At 41.7% G+C, this 16,054-nt stretch overlaps 1 protein-coding gene across 1 annotated transcript; it reads left to right on the top strand.

The window, feature by feature from the left end:
- Nucleotides 1-233: 233 nt before the first annotated feature.
- Nucleotides 234-9,022, top strand: LGALSL (galectin like). Its single transcript, XM_025191482.1, has 5 exons — nt 234-278; nt 325-396; nt 522-610; nt 1,061-1,238; nt 4,233-9,022. The coding sequence occupies exons 1-5, from the start codon at nt 234-236 to the stop codon at nt 4,374-4,376; spliced, it is 528 nt and encodes a 175-aa protein (XP_025047267.1). The 3' UTR covers nt 4,377-9,022.
- The last annotated feature ends 7,032 nt before the right edge of the window (nt 9,023-16,054 follow it).

The raw sequence follows: 16,054 nt of genomic DNA on the forward strand, positions 1-16,054 counted from the left end.
GCCGCCCTCCCTCCTTCCCTCCCTGCAGCCTGCCAGGCGGAGGGAGGGCGCCCCCCTGCCACCTCGGCCCCTTACCCAGGCCCTCCGCTGCTGGCCGGGTGCCGGGCACCAGGGGAGGGCAGGCGGCACCCGGGAGCGAGACGCCGGCAGGGCCCAGCCCTGGCTGCCAAGTTCAGGGGCAGAGCGGGGCAGCCGCGCCTTTTGTTGGGCGCAGGAGGCGGGAGGGCCTGGAAATGGGCAGGCTGTGCCACTTGCTGCGGGCAGCCTACCCCAGACCGGCGCGGCGGTCGCTCTGTCTCAGTGCCTCTTTTGTTTCATCCTTAGAAAATCGAGGATGGGCATTTAAACAACGCCTTGGGATCCCCAGTGCAAGCGGATGTGTATTTTCCACGGCTGGTAAATGGTTTCATTCACACATCTCCCTCCCCTCCCTGCCCTGTCGGTCTTGATTGGGCCCAGTCGGCTGCCAGCTTCTGGAGTTGCTTGCTCTGATGCCCCCCTCATCCCCTGTCCTTTTTCAGGTCGTCCCCTTTAGTGGGCACATCAAAGGAGGAATGAGGCCGGGAAAGAAGATCTTAGTTATGGGCATAGTGGATCTCAACCCCGAGAGGTAATTACATAGAGGCAGACCTTGCTTCTTGCTGGCAGGGTGGTGCCAGTTCTACATGCCTTTTCCCAGCAAAGAGCTCCAAGAAAGTACAACATTCCCACGAAAAGAATTTCACTGAAAAACATCCATCATTCTTGAAGACAGATATTTTTATCAGATTATAAATAGAGAAGCCTGGTTTCTCTTTTGACCTGTAGAGGGGGCCTTTCGTAAAAGGATCCTTGTTTTCCAACATAATCCCTTGTAGTAAAGGAAGACAAGGTTTAGCGAACAAAATGACAGTAGGATATATTTTGTGTCATTACCCTCTGTCAACTTTTGGGACTAGCTGTTTCCTGTGACCCAGGTCTCCTGTGCTTGTTTTGAATGAAATTAGAAATCAGACACGCTGCAGTTTGGATTTCTTTGCTTATTTCCTGGTGAATGAGAGCCGTTTTATTCCTGTTTCAGCTTTGACATCAGTCTCACATGCGGAGACTCAGAAGATCCTCCTGCAGATGTAGCCATTGAACTGAAAGCTGTATTTCCAGACAGGCAGTTCCTTAGAAACTCTTGTATATCTGGTGAACGGGGGGAGGAACAGTCGTCAATTCCATACTTTCCCTTCATTCCAGACCAGCCGTTTAGGGTGAGTACCAGCAGCAGAACAACATCCATCTGTTGTAAAAGAAGTCCTTTGACTTGATGGTGCAGCACAATATGACTTGCACGTTGAGAAATCGCATTTATTCTGTTGGGATGACAGATATAAAAATAGCGATCAAAAGTGGTGTATATTCATGCACATACTGTTACTTGCAATTTATAGCATTCCCCCCTTTCATTTATATAAGCAATAAAACATCACAGGGATGATCCAAGCCCTTACGCAAATGCAGGATTCTCTTTTAAACCTAGCCCAGACAGTTTCTTCTTGAAACCCCCCAATAAAGGAGATTCCACAACTTCCCTTAGCAGCTTGTTTCACGGTCCAAATGCTTGTAGAGTTAGGAACTTTCTCTTAGCTTTGAATGAAATCTTCTTTGCTGTAGCTTAAACCTATTGCCTCATCTTCTGCCCTTCCTGGCAAGGGAGAGGAGATTTCTCCATATTCTTTATGGCAGACTTTCAAATATTTGACAAGACAAATATGACAAGCTGGAGATCATAATGCTTAGTAATGAAGTACGCTTCCTGGTTTTAATAGCTATCAATTAAAAACATTCTTATATTAGTGCTATGTTTTAAGATCTTATTATTTAAATACTGTTTGTGATTGTCACACTCTTAGCTTTTCTTTTTCTGGGCACAATGGTTGTAAATTTATTGTTAATGAGGGCTGGACGGTTATAGCATTATGATGTAACTTCTGTCCCCTCTGGAGATATTCCCGGGCTTTGGTCCATTGCGTCAATTAATTTTATATAAAATGATATTTAATTCAGTAACCTGGAGTTCAAAATAGCCTTGCAAACTGTAAGAATGGAGCTGTCTGAAAGTGTCCTGTAAGTGTAATATAGGCAGCACTCTGGAGGCCTAAAAGAGCTTTCCCATCTCTAATGTTTGTGGTCCTGCGAAGGATGTCTTTGCTAATCAGGGCCAGCAACATTTATAGCTGCACGGAGCCTTGTTACCAGTGACCCAAGTTCATGGAGAAGAAAGACTGCCTGCCTTCTCCAGGCAGTTGACCCAGAAAAAGCACCCCTGTGCTTCTATATTATAAATCCTTCTGGGCCCCATGATAAATGTCAGATTTCTGAATGACTGCCAAATCTACTTAGTCCTGTCTGCCCCAAGGTAATCTCCCCGAACCCAAAAGCTAAGTATCCTCAAATAGCTAGGGAATAGAAGGGTGCATCCAACACAACTCCTCTGATATTGCTGAAGCCCCAAAAAGGTGGTGGGTTTGCTCCTACCAACTCTCCCATAATAGCTGGCAACTGGGGTAAGTGTAGCTGGAAATGTACTTGAAAGAGCATATGGCCTGATTCAGCTTTAGTTGAAACAAATGAGAGTTTTATTATTGACTTCAGCAATATCAGGGCTTGGTCCTTTGACTAGGTAGACAAATAATTTATCTAGACCTGTCATTTTAAATCCCATACCCTATTGATGCTGATTTATATTAAAAGAGATTAATAGCATGTGCCTTATGCCAGATGCTTTGGATTTTTCCCAAGGCACAAATGGAAGTTAGGCACCCATTTGACACTTGTAGTCTCTAAACATCTTCCCCTACATTAAATGGATTATTGGCAGAACCATCCAATGACCTGGATGGTTCAATTGAATTAAAATTAAAAAAGACTAGAATGGCTCATGGTAACTTTCAAAGTGGACCTTCAGTGCTGGAGCTGAATGTAATGAGGCATTTTAGTGATTCTAGTTGGTTGGTCCAGGCTTATTTATCACAAGAATAAATTCTATCCTTGGGTGTAAGTACACAACACACTAGGAACAGAGTGGGGCTACCTGAAAGTACTGTTAGGACCTGGTTCACCAGCTTTCCGGGTTAATAATTGCACATACCTGTGGATATGCCCTGGGAGCAAGATCATACCCTTTTAGCAAGGATTTCAGACTCCCTCTGTCATCAGCCCAGACCTGGGGAATCTCTGGTAGCTGAGTCTCTGTGCCCTTACCCTTAGCACTCAGCAACCTCAGAGCTCTGCTTCCTGGCAGGGCAGCTCTGATGAAGATTAGCTCCTAGGAGTTCTCTGATCAAAGCTGGCTCAGGTGAATAGTCACCCAGGACAGGGCTGGACAGAGCAGCTGATATAGCTTTGGCCTTGGTTATCTTTCCAAGAAATCCATGTGGAGGCCAATGTGACCTCCACCCATATGTGATGTAGGACCACTCTCTACCTGGCTCAGTCCACCTAATCCCTAAACTGTCTTGATGCATGGATTTTAACACTAAGGAGCATTCTAGGAAGGAAGAAACAGCATTGTGGAGGCAACTGCCCTCTTCACAGGAGAGAGTAGAGCTTAACACATGATTTTTGGTGGCATGATCTGTCTCTGTACATGTTAGTTAATATATGGGTCCCAGTTCTGCCAGTATTCCAAGCTAAGAGATACATGTAAGTAAGAGTGACTTCTGCATCACAAGAAAAAGGTTGATTTGCAATCTGTCATTGGCTGTGCCAGTATAAATCTAGAGTAACTTTGCTAACTTCTATAAAGCTAATTGAGATCTGTAACCATGTAGCTGAAAGAAAAATTTGGCTGCTACGTTCTTACTGGCACATAGTACTTAAGTAATAATGGGCACATCTACACTGCATCAGGCAGTGCTAGGGAGCACCACAGTGAAAACACGCAGGCCTGCCTACACCTGCTTTTGTGCATGATGGGCCAAAAAAAGCATCATAAAGCCACTGTTAGACACCCAGCACCCCTCTTGTGAGGTGTCCTGAGCCTAAGAGCCATGTTGCACATGCACTAAAATGTGCACAGAGCCAGAGTGAACGGGCAGAGCATGATTTCACGATGGGGCTCACTCACACTGCTCAACTCAGTGTAACCATGCATAAAAGTGCCATTGGCTGTTGTTTTAGTGCAGAGCAAGCACATGACATTTTTGTCCTGTGAAATAACGCGTGTCAACTACATTGTGAACCATCGTTTTATTTTTTTCCAGGTTGAAATTCTTTGTGAGCACCCCCGTTTTAGAATATTTGTGGATGGACATCAGCTTTTTGATTTTTACCATCGTATTGAAACATTGTCAGCAATTGACACAATAAAGATAAATGGAGATCTTCAGCTTACTAAACTTGGCTGAACTTGTTAGAAACTGTAGATTCCAAACTGGCTCATGTGCCATCATCTGTCTGGAAGATCAGTGACAGCTGGGTCTGGACACAACTGTAATAGACAGGCTTCACTGTTTGTTTCCTGTGTGCAGTAAAGAATACGTTGCTGAATTGAACTGTTGTTTATCCTAATGAAGAAAGCTGTTGATTAATAGACACTGAGCCATTTTTCTTGGAACAAAAAGATAACCCATCCATGCTGGATAATCAAATTAGAATGGATTTGGAAAGACTTACAATCCAGTCTTTAAATTGCAGCAGCTATTAATCTTCTCACAGAAAGGCAGTTTCTGAAAAGAAGTGCTAAAAGCAGTTATTGAACAGTTATTTAAAACACACACACACCCTCATACAAAGTTTTCTTTTACAAATATTGTACCTGCACTGAAGTGGATTAGTGTAGCACAACACAGGGCCAAATGATGAAATCCTTATCCAGGACCTGAGCCTGCTTCCACTGACATCAAAATAGTAATACTCCCATTGACGTCAATGGGGCACAATCGAACCTCCTATCCTTACTTGAGCATGATTCCCATATATTACTATGGGATTTTTGCCCCAGGGAGTAGCCAGATCTTCAGCTGGGGCAATCAATGGAAGTTAATTTGTTTCTGTGGAAATATGCTGACTTCCCCCCATGGAAGATCTGGCCTCTAGGCCGTGCGAAAACTGAGTAAGGGCTTCAGGATAGGGTTTGTATATTTTAGTCAGGGTATTTGCATAGAATGTAGATTGTTCAGAGTTTTGCACATGTCATGTTAATACAATTTTTAAAGCTTACCTGTAGTTTTATTTATTTATACTCATGTATGTATTATTAGCAAATATGAACAGGGGGTTACTGATCATTCAGAACAGCAAAGTATAAGCATTTTGAATGTACATGTCTTAGGTTCTTTGGGTAAATGTAACATATTCTTGAAATGAGTCACACTTTATTGAACAGTTGATTACATTCTAATGATGTCCTCTTGGCCCACTGATGGTGAAGGTCTGTTCGTGTATTCACTAGAAACTGTTTTTCAGGGCTTTATAACTTCGCTGTAAATGGTAGGTCCAAGCTAAGGTGGATTCATTTTTCAAACTTAACTAGAAAAAATTAAGTTTTAAATGTGCTTTTATAAATTCAAGAACACAGTTACATTTTATAGGCTACTAGTTCAAAATAGAACTAGCCATTTTGGCGGGGTTGGTGGGAAATTCTCTGCATATATCCAAGGTCATAATTTGGTCCTTGACGCTAAATTGAAAACTAGTCTAGACAGCCAAGTTACTAACACTTGAAAATCAGCTACTGCACATGAATAATAACTTTTCCAAATAGCTTTTTAAATAAATAGACATAGCTGTATAAACACTGTAATTGCTCTACACTATGAATAAACACAGTAACTTTTCATGGCTTCTTTAAAACTAAGTATACTTGTTTTCCTCTTGGCTTTACACAATGGAATATAATAGGTCTTTTTGAAGTGTTATAGTTTGAGAAAGAGAAATGAATATAGACAATTTTAAAACCATGTATTATAAGGACTTTAAGACACACATTATGATGACATTTTTATAGCACAGCATGAGAGAAAGACAGACAGACACAGATGGAACTATGTTAAGCTTATGATAAAGACCTGGATTAATCCAACCAAAACTGGAATATCAAGAGTTAAGTCTAGAATGTCAAGTACAAGTCAAGAAAAGGTTCTTTGGGTAAATCTAATATCTTTTATTAGACCAACTTATTAGTTGGTCTAATAAAAAATATCAGATTTACCCAAAGAACTTTGTCTGCCTTTGTCCTTAGACCAACACAGCTACAACCAATAGCCCTGAAATTTGTAAGTCAATTCATTTTACCTTTATTCTAAGCTGATATGACCCTCAGTCAGGAAGTCATAGGGAGCAAGCCAGCATCCTACCTATGGCCCTAATCCAATGTCCACTAAAGTCAATGAAAGTCTTTTCGCTGCACTTTGGATCTAGTCCCCTAAAAACTAAAAACCTAGAGGCTTCATTCTCATCTTGTTCTAGTAGAAATTAAATTTCATTGGCTAAAATGAGAATGAATTTTCCCTCGCATGAGTGAAATCAGAATTAGACCTCTACCTATACAATGTGATTAAAAATGGAGTTTTAGCCTTAACTTTGAATTGCAATGATTATTCCTCACCCCACCCCCCAACACACACACACACACACACACACACACACACACACACACACACACACACACACACACACATTAAACCAGAGCCTACATGTTATTTTTAGAGTTTCTTTTTTCCTGGTGTATGGCTTTATATGTAAATTGGACTCAGTTTGTACTTCAGGTTGACTCTTGATATAAAATGTTTCTGTCTTGCTTTGCTTTTATTATTTTACAGAAGTATTGAAATGACCGTGTCATTTTCAAATGTATTAAGAATGCTGAAAATGTTTCAGTACAAAAATATATTCTTAAAAATAAAAATCTAGGAAAAGAAGCTTGTTACATGAAATGTTTGGATTATTTGCCACCTTTTTTTGCAACCTCTTACAGCTCAAATGCAGGTGTAAGTAGGACATAAATTTTGGCTTGGACCTATTAACAGCTGCCTTGTCCAGCATTTTCTTAATTTTGCCCATTAATGTAGCCAGCCCAGGAGAATAGCACTAGAGGAAGAATGTTTGTACAGACAGATGCTTTTATACCATTTCCTCTCCATGCTGCCATGTTGTTTTATATCTGGGAACAAAAGGGTTGGTTGAACTGCCCTTGCTCAGCTGCTCTGTTAGTACATTTTCATCCCCTTTCAACTGTTTGCAGCTTGTATCAGTTAGAGCAGCCCTTAGACTTCTGTAACCCAGTGATAACCCTGTGCAGAGCAGAAGCATAACTCATGAATGCAAAAATGAACTGTCAAGATTTGTGCTTGGTGCTTTGTCCAGGTCAAAGGAACCCCAGGAGGTGATCCTTTCACTGCCCCCCACCCTTACAAGACTCTTGGTGTTAAACCTGGGTACTGTTTTACATTTCTCAGCTGCCTGTATGTTGTTCTTCATAATGAATAATAATTTTCTGTCCAAGACAATACTTAGAGTGCCTCATCCCAGTCTTATTCTGGTTTCACCCTGATGTAGTGCCATTGGCTTCAACTGCAAGCATTTTGGGGGTTTTTTACCCGTGCTTTGAGGTTTTGGGAGGTACTGTAATTAGAGTGGCTCTCAGAACCATTAAAGCACCTACAGCATCTCATGTATCAGCGTTCCTGCGCTTCAAAATGGGGGTGGAAGCGCTTTAACTAAAACTCATCAAACTGGATGTGAAAGCAATAACTGTGACTTTTGACCATTTCCTCAGTATCCAAACTTGTGGATCTTTCATGAAGAACTCATAGAACAACCTTTAGTTGAAGCACCCTTGCTGCCATTTTGAAGCATGGGGACACTGATACACAAGACACGAAGGCTGGCTGCAGCACGCTAATTAGCATGCTCCAGCAGACTCGATTAATTGAGTCTGCTCCAACATAGTAATTATAATATATTGGAGCAGCCTCCCCACACATCTACAGGAACCCATTATTTTGACTCTTGTGATTTCAGAATCAGGCCCAAAGAAAGGGAGGATTGATAATATATTTCTAGTATGTTTTAACTTAGTTTATCACAAAAGGTTCACAAGTTTGGATACTGAGAAAAAAATGGTAAATAAAAATCACAGTTATTGCTTTCATATCCAGTAGGCTAGTCAGTTGGAAGTCTTTTAATTCTTTGTGGCTAGGCAGTTCCCAGCTGCAGAGAGTCAAAATAGGCAAGTCTGAGACTGCATGGGACCTGGTTCTTATTTCATGTATGCTACGTTTATTCCAGATAGCTCAATCTTCTACCTAGTTTATGCCTGGTGTAAGTGAAAAAAGAATCAGGCCCTAAGTGTTATTGCTCAGTAAGACTTTGTTAAAAACCACCAAATACCTCACCAGGTCATTTAGATAGAATATGCTAAGTATTCACTAACAATGAGATCATGCTGCAGTACCAGTTCCTGGATTCAAACTTCTCCAGAGTTTAGGGATTATTCCAATCTGAGATTTTGATTTAAGCGTGTTGCTAGTACTTGTCAAATGATGCATTTGATTATCTAGAAGGCAGCATCTGTAGGCCAGGATTTCAGAAAGGCTCAGCACCTCCACACGGCCAGATTTTAAAAAATATTTAGTTCCCAGCTACTCATGTCATTTCATTGGGAGACGTTAGTCACCAAACTCTTTTGAAAGTTGGTTCCAATAGGCTCAAGTGAGTAAATAAACTAACAAGATAACTTTTTATCACTTATTTTGTGACTTTCTGCCTAATACCATCAGACTATGGTGAGCGGAACATAAGGTTGAATGAATAAAGCCTTGAGTGATTTAAAACAAATAAATACAGGGCATGTCTTTACAGTGCATTAAGGTTAGTAACTGTTATTACTAACCTTAATGCACCGTAATCGGCATTACTGTGTAATAGCTCCATTGTACATTTTTTATGTGATGCTAATGTGCAGTAGACTAATTCTACTTTGCATTTGTGCATTAGCACGGCTTTCACCGTGACGTGCTAATGTGCAGTAAAATTTGTCTACTGGGCTTCGTGTAGACACGTACGCATGGGAGTAGATGCATAGTAGGTCTGTGCGAATAGGGAAGTATTTGATTCAGATTCGGCTGATTCTGAGGACAGTGATTTGATTTGGAGATTTGGATCACTGACCCGAGTCGATTCAGCTGAATCGGCTTCGGAAGATTCAGCGCTGATTCGGAGAGATTTGGTGATTCAGCCATAGACTATAATGGGGAATCACTGAAATACCTATAACTTTGTCATTTTTTGGCAGATTTGGATGAAAACAGAAGAGATGGTAGCCCCTTCTGAGGGCATGATGCCTGCCAAGTTTCAAGGAGATAGGTGCAGGGGTTTCCGGGAAACTGCACCTCAAGGTGCTGACAAGCAAAACTCGTGACGTGTGACTTTGTGTGTGTGTTAAGATGCAGCAGGATTAAAACAGCAGAGATGGTAGCTTGTAACAGGGGACCTTCCTGGTGCTAAGACAGAAACAGCTCACAAAAGGAACAGAAAGGCTGCAGACAGAGGCTTATGTGCTGTTTCTATGTCCCTCCCCCAAAGCACTGTGATTGGAAGGGGACTCAGGGAAAGATCACAGTCACTGACCAGCTAGCGATGTCAGTCTTTCCTTCCCTGATCCCCCTCCCTCTTCTCCATTTCTGTTCCCCTGAAAAACTGCCTTCCGAATCTCCGAATTGATTCAGAGGCTCTGAATCAATTCAGAGGGTTTTTTTGGTCTCCTGATTCAATTCGGATTCACTGATTCAGCCTCCGAATTGGGCCGAATCTTCTCTGAATCAAATTGGTGACTGAAGCTTTGCACACCCCTAATACATAGCATCTCCTAAGTAGCATAATTCTAAAAAAAAACACATGGTTTCTTTTGGAATTGACTGTGATAAAACACAACCCAAGTTTAATTGTCTTTAAAAAAAATAATCACAGAATATTGCCTATTCAGAAACAGCCTTGAAGTACTTCAGCATTATGTCTCTGAAACTACTTCAGGGAAATGATTTTTCATACCTTACCTATGCTATTTGAAATGTTACATTGTATCTTCTTACTTTTTGATGTCACTGTTGAAAATATTTGCACTAAACCCGAAAAACATTTTGTACTAAATAGCTTCATGTTGTATAAGCAAACAGCCAAATTGTTTGTGAAATATTGTATTTCCAGTCCCTTCCCTGAATGGCTTGTGAAAAAATATGCACAGAATTGCTAAACCAATTTAACATTAGTTTGAAGCAGAACATCTTTCTTCAGGACTATTTTGAATAAACTGCAGAAGGGCTGGAAATCAGGCTGAGAACCTGATTCACCATTCCTCTGTGCCAGTTTTATGCTTCTGTAATTCTCTGAAGGGTAGCTGAGAGGCAAGCACTGACATTTTATTGAATATAGCCCTTAATGTGCAAAATGAGAGGTAAAATCTTATCTTTCGTTATTTAATATTGTGCAAAGGGAGGAAATGAGACCAGAACAGTCATATCATTGTAATAGAGTACTGTATGGCAATACTAACAGAGCCTGAGCTCAGAGGCAGAGAGCTACATCAAAGCTTGACCAAAAATAAGACATGGGGTTATGGAGACTGTCTGAGAAGGTATAGACTTCCCCATACTGTAAATTGTAACCTCCTCCACCCAGTACAGTTTTTTGAAGACGGTGTTGCTGTTGAGCTTGGAAGCTCTGCGCGTACTTAACGTCCTTCCTGTAACTTCCACCCTTCCTTGCTCAAAACAGATTCTGAAGTAAAGAAGAGAGCTTAGGGGAGAATAAACAGAGCCACACTGCCACAGTATTCTGTAATGCAGACAATCAAATGGTGCATTTGACATAGGCTGCTCCATGCATGGTGCTCCCATTGAAATCCATGGGATTCCCACATACATGGTGGCAACTTGCCTGTGGTTCGTGGCACCATAATCACTTAGGTCAATTACAAGAATTACACTTTTATAAATGATGCCAGAATCAGGCTGATGGTGGCCCTATATGTTTGCTATGTGAAACAGCTACTAGAGAAAAGTTTTTATACCCAGCATAAGTTGAGATATGGTTAGTTACCTTATATTATTTCTATAATGTGATTTTGATTTCTGAGGTCTCATGTGAAGCAGAAAAACACAGTTCTGTTCAGTAAAAGTTGCTCAGCACTTATTTAGGAAAGATCTAACTCAAACTTATGAAAGCTTATGCATCTTGGATTTAGTTAATCTATGAGCTGCATCTTTACCCAGCCTTCATAACTACAGCCAGCCCAGATGGGGAAGAATATAACTTTATTCATTGTCTTGGTTGGATAGGCTCTCTTAGGTCGTAACTTTAGACATTGTCTTGGTTGGATAGGCTCTCTTAGGTCCTACCAGCAACCACTGATTCTATGAGCAACTAAAGTTAGTGATCACCTGCTGCCTGGTACCCAGCAACACGTGCAGCATCAAAGTAACAGACTCCCGTGTTGCCAGAGGATTTGCCTGGTTTCTGTTGGTAGCACTGTTGGATCTGTCTATCAGCAGAGAGTTGAATCATGCTCCAAAATTTCCTTCAACATTAGAGAAATTAGGACTATCCTCTTCTCTTGACTCTTACTTGTTTCATCTGAGACATACTCTAAAAATGTGTGCATCTGTTTACATGTATATTTTGTTCTTGTGAATTTACTTTGAATTAAGGTAACTTGCATTATCCATTTGAGTACAGCCAACAGACAGCAGTCTTTCCATGCTGCAATAATAATGATTATAAATAGCAGTTAGCCCAATGGGCTGCTTTGTGTAAGTTACCTTCTGATTTTGGAAAAGGTATGCATGAAATGATCTGGCAATAATATGTATCATTGACCACAGATCTATTTTTATGTGTTGTGCCAATTTGATAATGAACTTTTAATAACAATAAAATTGAAAACTTAATTAGATGGTGTCATTTACCTGTATTGCTTATTCTAATTACACAGCTTCTTTCAAACTTCATCCCCTGAATATTTTCCAGACGAGGAGTCCCAGCCTACACAGCCAGATAACACCTTTGGGGAAAGAAATACTTGCCTGATTCATGCAAAATTCTTATTGACACCCCTGAGCCTTTAAGTACTGTATCAGCACTCAAAGGAGCAGGATACCAGGACACTAGGTTTTTGATATGGATATGTTTAGCAGATTGCCAACAAAAGCTGTAAGATGTGAGGGCTCTGATGTTGGGGCATCACTCTTGGGTGTAGTCTTTACTCACACTTGGCGTCTTGTTGATTTCAATGGGGCTAAATTGATGGGTAAGGAGTACTCTGAGTAAAGCCTACATGACTGAATGCTAAGGAAGTGATATTAATAGATGCAGCATTTCAATTTTGACATGGTGTTGACTAAAAAAAGACACGGTGAGGGAAATAATAGGCCAATTATCAGACAATCCCTTAGTGTTCCTACTGAACCTTCCTGAGAACTCTGCAACATATGTGTATCATAGGGAATTAATCACTCATCTTCTAGTGGCTGCAAAAATTACAGTTGCAAAAGCCCGTAAGAGAATTGACACCTCTAAAATCATGGATTGGTTTTTAAAAGTTTGGGAAGTTTTAGTGATGGAAAAGTTGTCCTATGAAGTCAATGTTCTACAGGGGAGAAAGCAAAAAAGGATGCTTAGAAATCTGATGGAAATTTTTGGAATTTGCTAAAAGAGAATCTTTTCCTATCTCCAAACTAGAACATTTGAGAAATGTTTTTGAATGCTGAAGTCCAAGTTTTATTAACTAATACTTGGGAATGAATTTGAGGTTTTGTGGGTAGAAATGAGTAGAGGATAGTGAGAAGTGTATTGCGTGGAATTCTGGGGAAAAGGTAAATTATTATTTAGAGATGAAGAAACACAAAAGCTTACATCAATGGAGGCATCAAGGAACTGTCAGGGATTGAGGGGAGAGGGGAAGGGAAAGGAGCACAAGACTTCTATGGACATTGATTTGGGTTGTGGTAGCAGTCTTGGTTGGAGACTGGTATCTGTCATTGTATATATCTTGGGGGCCTGGATGTTTTTGAATGTTGCATCTGCTATTTTATAAGTTGGATTCATTAATAAAGTTTTTAAAAAATACCTATATGCAGCCAGACAGAGCCTATGCTTGTATTATTCCAGCAGAACTACAGAATAGATTATCCTTAAGAAATTCCTGATCAGCCTGAAGTCCACATCAAAGCGGAGTGTGGAGCCCAGTCCTCCTATTTCAGGTCAAGCTACACCAGTGGTTCTCAATCCTTATGGACTCAAGGCACCCCTCATTGGACTGAATTCACACCTCCATAACTTGGTGAATGGAGTGGCACCCAATTCCAAAAACTAATTTATAGATTACAATGCTTACTTCTTTGTAGAAGGGCCTGACAGTGGGGATGGGGGATTGTCCAGGCAGGGACAGGCCTGAGCCTGGGCGTAACTCCTTAGTTTGTCTGCTTATCTCCTAACACCTCACTTATCTCTCACCTCATGAAACCCTTCGAAGATCTGGTAGCAACCCAAGGTGCCCCAACAAGTTAATCATAGCATAAATGTCAGGGTGCTACATGTGTATGCAATTTAAGGTGCCATAAAATGGCAAACAAGCCATAAGTGTGTTCCATGTGTAATGTAGAACAGTTTAATGGATGGTTTGTATAGTGTCTTAAATTAAACCTGTGGCTGGGGCTGATGGTCAAGCTGTGCCAAAGAGCCAGGGACTTCAAACCTTGCGCCTGGCAGCTCTGGCTTGGCTGTTTGACACAGGACATCAGAGGCTCCCAGTGTGAGGAGCTGAAGGACTTCCCTCATTGGGGGCTTTAAGCCCATGTGGGGCTAGGAAACATCTTACTTCAAGGGCTATGTGCTACTAATGGGAAGTCAAATGATTCTTGCCCCATTAACCAATTCATTTACTAAACAACTAAGAGACTGTCCAGATAACCAAACTGGCCTTAATTAGAACAACACTAATAATTCAATACACCAAGCAGTAAGAGACAAAGATAATTTTCAAGAGCACTTGGCGGGGATGGTTTAGTCAGGGATGATCCTACTTTGAGCAGGGGGTTGAACTAGGTGACCTCTTGAAATCCCAACCAGCTCTACTTTCTTATGATCCTACAAGGAAAGACAAGGCAAAGATTCACAAAGCTTCCTCCCTTGCTCTCCTTCTGGGTTCACAGAACAAAGTAGTGTCAGATTTGAGTGCATTCCCAAAGTGTGTGTGTGAGGATTCAGTATTTAGAAGGGCAGTGTTCCTAGGAAAAGACCTGAGGAAAGAAACCCTGTGTTCTGGGAGCCTCTGGATACATCTACATGAGACATTCTCTGAGATGTACTCTCGATATGTCTACATGATTAGTCAGCTCTACAGTAAAGCTTCAGCATCTACACGTGCAGCCCTATTAGGCCACAGTATACTAATAAACCCCTGCCATAGGTAAGTACTTTTAAACACAAGTACTATCCTGCAGTGGTGTTATTTACTGTCCAACAGTGTACGTGTAGATGCTGGCGGGGCTGGCCAGGGCATGAGGGTGCTTCAGGGTGTGGAGCTGCCAGCTAGCTCCACACTGAAGCACTCTCGTGCCCAAGCCAGCCCCTTTCACAGCACCCTGAGAACTATTTGGTTCCTAAAAAGGCAGTATTCCTTCTCTCATTTCACCATTAGCTGCAGTGCCCCAAAGCTGAAGTTCCCCATGCTGAATAGCACTGAATGGCATTCCTCCTCAGCTTTATGTGCTTAATACATCAAATTAACAATATTCCAAAGCACAGATAGCAACAGGGGCTTCTGGGAGAATCTGGTTAAGGCCCTATACTGCAACAACATAGCACTACATAAACCACTTAAGGTTTCATAATTCACTAACCACTGTTACATACTTAAAACTACAGTGTGTATACAGTTTTGATTGTCCATAGCAGGGGTGTCAAACACATGGCTGATGGACCATTTTATTTGGATTGCTGGGCTACCACTATGGGGCCTAGCAACTGGAGTGTGCCCTGCCTCAAAATTTGGGTCCCTGGACCTCAATTGACATTGCCAGCAGAGGGGCAAGCGATAGCTGTGCAGATAAGAGGCCTGCTGCTATGCACCCCTGAACTTGTGCTACTGTCTGCTCCTAGACCTGTGTTGCTGCCCACTCCCCCACCCACACTACTGCCCACTCCCCACCCATGCTGCCACTCAGTCCCTGACCTGCACCATTGCCCACTCCCAGACACACACTGCTAGCTCTGGACCTAGACCCACTGCAGCTGCTCCTGGCTCCATGGATCTGGATTGGGAGGAGTCCCCATGGTTTGGATCCAGCCCGAGGCCCAGGGTGAGTCTGACACCACTGGTCTATAGTCTGTGTCAACAGCATGCCTGGACAACAACCTTCTGGACATTTAAAGACCTACACTGATAGGATCTAAAATAGCCCCATTTTTGCCCTTATTGACAGATGGAGGGCAAGTGTGAAATGGAGAGATTAGACTGGGGGAATGGTATTCTGCATGTTGCAGTTTGAAAAGGTTCTGAAAGTGATCTGAAGAGATTGCCCAGGGTAGAATAAATATCTAGTTAATTAATGAAAATCTTTAATGAAGCTGAACAGTATCTCTTTTCAGCCGCAGTGATTCAAGTGACACAGAGAAGGCTTCTATAATAGACTGTACCCTATCAACTCATTGGTTCATATCCTTCTCAGCCCCCATATGCCATAGAACAGATATGATTCCTGTTATGCTAAGAGTGTGTGGGCAAACTAAAAGAAGCCCATGTTGGGTGAAATGTATCCACTGGCTTGGCAGAGCTAGGGTTTGCAGAGATCCAACTGGGGTCAGTGGCATAATAAGGGTAGGGTGAACTGGGCAACCCCTGGCACCAATTTGGAGGACAAAAAAACCTAGCTGCTGCCAGCTGCTACATGATCACAGTCACAATTGTTATTGCACCAGCAAATGGAAGTTACCACTGCCCCTGTGCCCTTGGTGCCTAGCCATGTCATTACACTACTGACTGCAATTATTGCCAGGAGTTTTCAGAGACATTCCCAGTATCACACTC

This window comes from Alligator sinensis, unplaced genomic scaffold (genome assembly GCF_000455745.1).
Source record: "Alligator sinensis unplaced genomic scaffold, ASM45574v1 scaffold219_2, whole genome shotgun sequence".
Classification (NCBI taxonomy): domain Eukaryota; kingdom Metazoa; phylum Chordata; order Crocodylia; family Alligatoridae; genus Alligator; species Alligator sinensis.

Coding starts and splice junctions, on each gene's coding strand:
- LGALSL (XM_025191482.1), top strand. CDS start 234: ATGGGCAGGCTGTGCCACTTGCTGCGGGCAGCCTACCCCAGACCG. Junction 397..521: donor ATGTGTATTTTCCACGGCTG/GTAAATGGTTTC, acceptor GTCCTTTTTCAG/GTCGTCCCCTTTAGTGGGCA. Junction 1,239..4,232: donor TTCCAGACCAGCCGTTTAGG/GTGAGTACCAGC, acceptor ATTTTTTTCCAG/GTTGAAATTCTTTGTGAGCA.